The 8,517-nt window shown below is 37.6% G+C and overlaps 1 protein-coding gene across 2 annotated transcripts in view; it reads left to right on the forward strand.

Annotated features, from left to right (window-relative positions):
- The window catches only part of MIPEP (mitochondrial intermediate peptidase), a 213,713-nt gene that overhangs the window by 66,482 nt on the left and 138,714 nt on the right, over positions 1 to 8,517 (forward strand). For both annotated transcript variants that reach the window (XM_014548582.1, XM_005877283.2), the window contains one exon: positions 5,261 to 5,313. In XM_014548582.1, coding sequence (XP_014404068.1) covers positions 5,261 to 5,313 — 53 coding nt within the window. The remainder of the gene's footprint in view (positions 1 to 5,260; positions 5,314 to 8,517) is intronic.

Raw genomic sequence — 8,517 nt, forward strand, 5'->3', positions numbered from 1 at the left:
CTCGCCCAGAACTGGAGCTCAGAGCCTGAGACTCCCTCCTGATTGAAGACGACAACCGCGCCCTCAGCCACCAGCCCGCTCCGCGTGCACCTCCGCACCTTTGTATTTTCCACACTGCGCCTCCTCTGAGTCTCGTTATGCTGTTCTCTTTCCTTCTAGTTGAAGAATTTCCCCTCAGCCAGCCTTCCTGTGGTTCTGGGTGATGTCCGTTCCGTCTTTTAGTTGTATTTTTGAAGTGGTTGTTCGAGGCAGCAAACTCCGGAGTTTACCTATGCCGCCATCTTGGTTTCCTCCGCAAATCTGATCTTGTCACTCTCTTGTTTAACATTTTTTCTGTCACTCCATGTAATTCTTCCTGTTTCTTAGCTTTTTCCCCATCAAGCCTTTGGTGATTGTGACCCTACCTGATTCTCTAGCCTTATTTTCTGCTGTACTTATCAGCCAAGTTAGTGCCCTTTGCTCTTTACTAATACCTGTATGGTGCTTTTGCACTCTCTTACTTTAGCTTTGCTTTCCCTTGTTCTTTAATTCTTTTGTTCTTTAATTCTAACTGACATTTATGTGCCAGCAACTATGGTAGTTAGCTTCCAATAATTTACAAATACCATATACCGGGATGCCTTTCCCCCTTTCTCATCTGGATTAAGTGATCCTATTCTTCAAAACTCAACTCACCTCCATTGCGATTTAAATACCTTTCTCCTAGGCTCTGTGTCAATGGTTCAACATCACAGACAAGATACACCATTTGTTTCGATGCTCTCAGATTGTTGACCCACTTATCTTTCTACTGCCTGCAACATCATTGGCCCCTTGGCATGAGTCATGTCCTTTTTTTTCTTTTTTTGTATCATTAGAGCCTGCACTCTATACCATCAGTTAGTAAATGATCATCCGTTGGAGGAAATATGTGCCAGGAACTGAACACTCAGGGACTAGAAAAATAAAATAAACCTACAAGTATCTTATGTTGGTGTACATCCATGATAGACATATGATCATGGAATATGAGAAAGAGTACCTTATTGTTCAAGGAGATAATATCTAAAGTGAAATTTGAAGGATAATGGTAATAAGGATAGAAGCTAACATTTACAGAGCTCTTACTCAATGCCAGGTGTTCTGTTTAACAGTTTAAGTGCATTAAGCAATCCTGTTTGGGAGGTGCTGTTCACTCAGTCACCAAATAGCTATAGGGTGAATACTGAGTATCAGGCGTTGTTCAGGGTGCCACCAGGATATAATAGGGGAAAATGCAAACAAGTTCCTTGCCCTCATGAAGCTTAGGGGAAGAAAGCACAACACATGAAGAAATAAACATGTGCTGTGCCATATGGGGATATAAAGGCTATAGATATGACATTGAAGAAAGAAATTAAGGCAGATACAAATAAGTGGAAGCATATACCATGTTCATAGATTGGAAGAATTAACATCATTAAATCAGCTATACTACCCAAAGCAATCTATAGAGTCGATGCAATTCCTATTAAAATACCAATGGTATATTTCAAAGACCTAGAACAAAAAATTCCAGAACAGCTCCCAGGGCATTGGAAACTAAAGAGAAAATAAACAAATGGGACTACATCAAAATAAAAAGCTTCTGCATAGCAAAAGAAACCATCAACAAAACAACAAGAAAGCCCACTGCATGGGAGAACATATTTGCCAATGTTATCACCGATAAGGGTTTAATCTCCAACATTTATAGGGAACTCATACAACTTAACAAAAGGAAGATAAACAATCCAATCAAAAAATGGGCAAAGGACCTAAATAGACACCTTTCAAAAGAGGACATTCAGAAAGCCAAGAGACATATGAAAACATGCTCAAAGTCACTAATCATCCGAGAGATGCAAATCAAAACAACAATGAGGTACCATCTCACACCTGTCAGAATGGCTATCATCAACAAATCAACAAACGACAAGTGCTGGAGAGGATGTGGAGAAAAAGGAACACTCGTGCACTGCTGGTGGGAATGCAGACTGGTGCAGCCACTATGGAAGACAGTATGGAGTTTCCTCAAAAAACAAAACATGGAACTCCCATTTGACCCTGTGATCCCACTTCTAGGAATATATCCCAAGAAACCAAAAACACCAATCAGAAAGGATATATGCACCCATATGTTCATAGCAGCACAATTCACCATAGCTAAGATCTGGAAACAGCCTAAGTGCCCATCAGTAGATGAATGGATTAGAAAACTGTGGTACATCTACACGATGGAATACTATGCTGCTGTAAAAAAGAAGGAACTCTTACCATTTGCAACAGCATGGATGGAACTGGAGAGCATTATGCTAAGTGAAATAAGCCAGTCAATGAAGGAAAAATACCACATGATCTCACACATTCATGGATAATAGAGACCATTATAAACTTTTGAACAATAATAGATACAGAGGCAGAGCTGCCTCAAACTGATTGTCAAACTGCAGTGGGAAGGCCAGAGAGGGTTGGGGGGCAGAAGGGAGGGGAGTAAGAGATCAACCGAAGGACTTGTATGCATGCATATAAGCAAAACCAATGGACATAAGACACTGGGGGGTAGGAAAAAAAAAAGACCCCGAATAGCCACAGCAATCTTGGGGAAAAGAACAAGGTTGGAGGTATCACAATATCAGATATCAAACTACTACAAGGCCATTGTAATCAGAATATCCTCGTACTAACATAAGAACTGGCATATAGGCCAATGTAACAGAACAAAGACCTTAGAAACCAATTCAAGCCATTATGCTCAATTCATATTTGACAAAGGAGGCAAGAGCATAATGGAGTCAAGACAGTCTCTTCAATAAATGGTGTTGGAAAAATTGGACAGATACATGCAAAAATATGAAACTAGACCACCAACTTACATCATACACAAGAATAAACTTAATATGGATAAAAGATTTAAATGTAAGACACAAAACCATAAAAACCCAAGAAAACATTAGCAGTAGAATCTCAAGACATCTCTCACAGCACTATTTTTCCTGATATGTTTCTGGGGGCTAGGGAAACTCAGGAAAAGATAAGCAAGTGGGACTACATCAAGCTAAAAAGCTTCTGCACAGAAAAACAAAACAACAAAATGAAAAGAGAGCCCACTGTATGGGAGAACATATTTGGCGGTGATATATCTGATAAGGAGTTAATTTCCAAAATATATAAAGAATTTATACAATTCAACAACGGGAGAACAATCCAATAAAAGAAAATGGGCACAGGACCTAAATAGATACTTCTCCAAAGAGGACATACAGATGGCCAATAGATATGGTCATGGGTTCAATTCCCTGTCAAGAGCACGTACCTCGATTGCAGGCTCGATCCCTGTCCCGATCAGGGTACATGTAGGAGGCAGCCAGTCGATGTCCTCTTTCTCTCTCTTCCTCCCTCTCTCCCTTCCTCCCTTCCACTCTTTCTCTCAAGATCAATGAAAAAAAATATCCTTGGGTGAGGATTTAAAAAAAAACCAATAACTAAAATGAGTTATCACCTTACACCTGCCATAATGGTTACCATCAATAAATCAACTAACAGCAAATGCTGGCAAGGATTTGAAGAAAAGGAAATCCTAGTGCACTATTAGTGGGAATGCAGATTGTTGCAGCCACTGTGGAAAACAGTATGGAGTTTCCTCAAAAAATTAAATGTAACTGCCTTTTGACCCAGCAATCCACTTCTGGGAATATATCCCAAGAATCTCGAAACACCAATCAGAAATAATATATGCATTTCTATGTTCATAGCAGACTTGTTTACAATAGCCAAGATCTGGAAACTGCCCAAGTGTCCCATCAGCAGATGAGTGGATAAAAAAGTTGTGGTACATTTACACAATAGTATACACTGTAAAAAAGGAGGAACTCTTACCCTTTGTGACAGCATCGAAGGACCTGGAGCGTACTGATATTATGCTAGAGGAAATAAGCCATTCATAGGAAGACAAATACCATATGATTGCACTAATATGTAAAATCTAATGAAAAAAATAAACCTATGAACAAAATGGAACTGGCCCAATGGATACATGGAACAGATTGGCGGGTGCCAGAGGAAAAGGAGGTGGAGGGCATTGAATAAAGAACGTGAAGGTATTAGCTAAAGAACATATATCCATGCCCCATGGACATGGACAATAGTGTGGTGAAGGCCAAGGGAGAGGGAGGGGGTATATTTGGAGGTGGGTAAAGAGAGGGGAAGGGGAGACATCTACAGTGTCAACATTAAAATTTTTTAATAAAAATATAAAGTGAATAAAGGCTATAGGGAAAATAATGCAGAGAAAAGGGGACGGAGGTTGCTATTTTATACGTATTGGTCAGTAAGTGGACTTGAGCAAAAACTTGGAAGAAGTGAGGAGTATGCCATGGAGACAGCACAGAGAAGGCCATTCTAAGAGAGAGGTAGCAGGTGCAGGGGCCTGAGGCAGGAGGCTGCCCTGTGTGATCAGGGAGCCATGGGGAGGCCAGTGCAGCCAGAGTAGACTGAGGGAGGGGGACAGTCAGAGGAGGTGGGTTCAAGGTATAGCCTGGAAGAGATCAGGTCACGTAGGAGGAGAACAAGAAAGCATCAGTGAACAGAAATAAGTTTTCCAAGTCTTAAAACTAGTGTGGATCAAAGACTTGAACCCAAGCAGTCTGACTTCGCCGCCTTGCCTCTGAAACACACTTTGTCACCTGTGTAGTTTGTGGGGAGGATGATCCTTCAGGTATCCATGCTTGTCTTTTTCATTGTTCCGTACCAGTCATCAAAAACAGTGTTATTATAGCATTTCTCCATGACATATTTTCTTTGCTAAGATTAGAGTTAATTCTGCTTTAGTTACATTTTAAATTGTTGCTTTCATTTTGGGGATCCACCCTAAGCTTCTTGCTTAGGTTTAGAAAGAACGTAATCTTACCTTTAATACACTAATCTTACCTCCATTATGTTTTATGGATTATATTTTGGGAGAAATTTCAACATGACTGATTTAATCTATTAATGTTGACTTTTATTAGTTTATATTTTTAAATGATATTTGTTTACCTTTTCCCCAAATTCTGGGATTATGCCTTACTTATAACTCTCACTCATTGATTACAGAAAAGTTGAAATAAAGAGGCAGGTATTTCCTGCCAAGTCATGAATTTTTAGGGTTTTATAGAACTTTTCTGATATAATAACTGGTTTACATCTTATAAACTAGCTAAATTATTGATAAAAGTTGTGAAATAGTCGATAGCTTTCATAACAGTGAACTTTTTCATTGTAGGAATTAATGCCTTGGGATCCCCCCTACTACAGTGGTGTGATTCGTGCAGAAAGGTAAGTTTTTTGAGAAGGAAGAAAAAATTAGTATTTATTGAGCACTTTGCACATTAATTGTGCAACTACTTTCCTTACTCAGTTGCCCACATTACAAACTTCTGCCCACATTTTTTAATATGGATTACAAATGCTATGCTCTCAGTCACAGTAACATGCTTTACCTCTCCCCCACAAGCCTATTCTATAGCTTATGTCATTTCCTGTTTAAGACTTTAAAATCTCTCCCCATGATGTCTAGAATCTTGCCCTTCTCTTGTGTGTAGCTTCCAGGTTCTCTTTCTAGACTTTGAACATTTGGGGGATTGGAACTTTGCTAGAACCCTGTTGTATCCTGTTTCTGGTTGAGGGTAGTGGTCAGCAAATATTTGTTGAACCAATGAAGGAATAAAGTAGTACTTGGGATCTGGAAGGATATAAATGAAATTAAAACTTAGGAAACAAGTTTATTATTCCATTGGCTTCTGTATTCGCCTGTATTTATTTTATTGTGGCAAAGTGTAGATATTTTTTCCTAAAAATTCCCTACTTCTGTAATTTTTTTATTTGTATGTAAACCCAAGAAATATGGAGTTCTACTTAAAATGAACACATTTTAAAATGTTTTATGTCCCAAGTAACTTTATATGCACAATATGAATTTTTAAAAACTCTTAGGATCCTACTCTTTAGCAAATCATTAACATTTTTCTGTTTCTTTTTTTTTTAATCCTCACCCGAGGATATGTTTTACTGATTTCAGAGAGCGAAAGAGAGAGAGAAACATCATTGATGTGAGAAAGAAACATCAATCAGTTGCTTCCCTTACATGCCCCAACGGGGTATCAAACCCACAACCTAAGTATATGCCACGACTTGGAATCCAATCTTCAACATTTTGGTGCATGGAATGACACTCCAGTCAATTGAATCATCCAGCCAGGGCTAACATTTTTCTCTTACAGATTTTTGAGGTATGCAGTTTAACTAAGATAATTAAGGTTGATTTAGGTAATGGAAGAAAAGAAAAGATTTGTGCCTTTTTCTTCATTAATGCATGTTAGCATATATCACGATAATATATTTGTTTTATTGGTATTAAACTTTAAAGTGTTTTTATTACTATGTATTATTCAAACATCAAGTACTAAGTACTTCACTAAAATTAGACTTTTAAAAAATTATTTCTTTTGGTATTTGTCATACAACAGAAAACAATAACTTTATATGTTCTTTTCTGCACCCGCAGGAAGAGGTTCTTCAGAATCAATTAGTGTATTGAAAAGTTCACCCACATAATTTTTATTTGTTTTCCCCTCTTTGGCTTCTTTATTATATCTCTGTTCCCCAAATCAATTTACTGCCAAAGCACAATTGTCTCATAGCCAGGAATAATACTTCATCAAATACAATTTTTTATACATTATCTCAAATTCAGCATGTCATCTTCTCTATAAAAGCACATAAACTGTTATTCAAAATCTGTAATAATTTGATTATGATAAACATTAAGTGCTTAGAATATATTATAGCTTAACATAAGGTATTGTTTTACTAATACACTGCTCCCTATAGTTGCATAAAAATATAATTTATCTTTTAAAATTCTTTCAAAGAAAGATTTGGCTTGGATGATTGGCCTGTTAAGATGTAGCATAGCCCTAACCGGTTTGGCTCAGTGGATAGAGCATCGGCCTGCAGATTGAAAGGTCCCAGGTTCGATTTCCGATCAAGGGCATGTACCTTGGTTGCGGGCACATCCCCAGTGGGAGGTGTGCAAGAGGCAGCTGATCGATGTTTCTCTCTCATCGATGTTTCTAACTCTCTATCCCTCTTCCTTCCTCTCTGTAAAAAATCAATAAAATACATTTTAAAAAAATGTAGCATAAAGGAATAAAATTTTTTCTTAATGCTTTCCATATTTATGTATTTTTTTACTTTGAAAAGTAATATATTCAGTATATTTGTTTCTTTCTAATTTTTTGCTGTGTGATTTTTATGTGGTATTTGTCCATATCATGTTTATTAATTAATGCCATAGCGTTAAATTTAATATTTTTGTCATTTAACTGTATTTTGTAAATATAGCATGCCCAAATGGTGGTTCTATGGAAATTACATATGAATATTGGAAGATTTGGAAAGATAAAATCAATTGGAATTTAAAGAAGATGTACTAATTAGGGGTATAAAATCTCTGTACAGTTTAATAGTGAACTTAAAAGCTGTTGAATAAATGGTAGTGACTTCCTCTTCTCCATTTCTACCAAAAATACAACATTGGAAAGTTTTTATGTTGCTAACAGAAAGTTCCCAAATAAGTTGGGAGTTCTCACAACCTCTACACCAACCACAGAGATGGGGTTTTATTGTCCGAATCAGCCACTTCAAAGAATGGGAACCCTTGAGTTTGGATTACAAACTCAAGGGCAGTGTGGCCAGGAGCATGTTTCCTGAAGTCAGAGGGACCTGGGCAAGTCCTGGTTCCACCATTAAATGAGCTACACACAACCTTTAGAAAGTTATTTAATCTCTCTAAGTCTCTTAGCAAGGTTATCTATAACAGGGGTCCTCAAACTTTTTAAACAGGGGGCCAGTTCACTGTCCCTCAGACCGTTGGAGGGCCGGACTATAGTTTTAAAAAAAAACTATGAACAAATTCCTATGCACACTGCACATATCTTATTTTGAAGTAAAAAAACAAAACGGGAACAAATACAATATTTATATTTGCATGTGGCCCGCGGGCCGTAGTTTGAGGACCCCTGATCTATAAAATGAGGGTTATTATAGTCTCTACTTCATATGTCAGGATTAAATGAAATAATGCTTGTATTATTAGTACTAAAATAACATTATTATATGGGTTTGGACATCTGTGGATATTCTTCTGGAGAATGGTCCATTATGAAAGATGCTTTTTAAGTGTTCTCAAAAATCTTTTGAAAGAGGGGTCAGTTCTCCATTAAAGCTTCTCAAAGGAAACACTCATCTAATGAGTGTATCAAAATAGTTGTAGAATGTTCATTAGAAAAGTTTTAAGATATGATTTTATTGATTTCAGAGAGAGGAAGGAAGAGGGAGAGACAGAAACATCAAAGATGAAAGAGAGCCCTAACTGGTTTGGCTCAGTGGATAGAGCGTCGGCCTGCGGACTGAGAGGTCCCAGGTTCGATTCCGGTCTCTCTATCTCTCTCCCTTCCTCTCTGTAAAAAATCAATAAAA

Source organism: Myotis brandtii, unplaced genomic scaffold (assembly GCF_000412655.1).
Source record: "Myotis brandtii unplaced genomic scaffold, ASM41265v1 scaffold516, whole genome shotgun sequence".
NCBI classification, from domain to species: domain Eukaryota; kingdom Metazoa; phylum Chordata; class Mammalia; order Chiroptera; family Vespertilionidae; genus Myotis; species Myotis brandtii.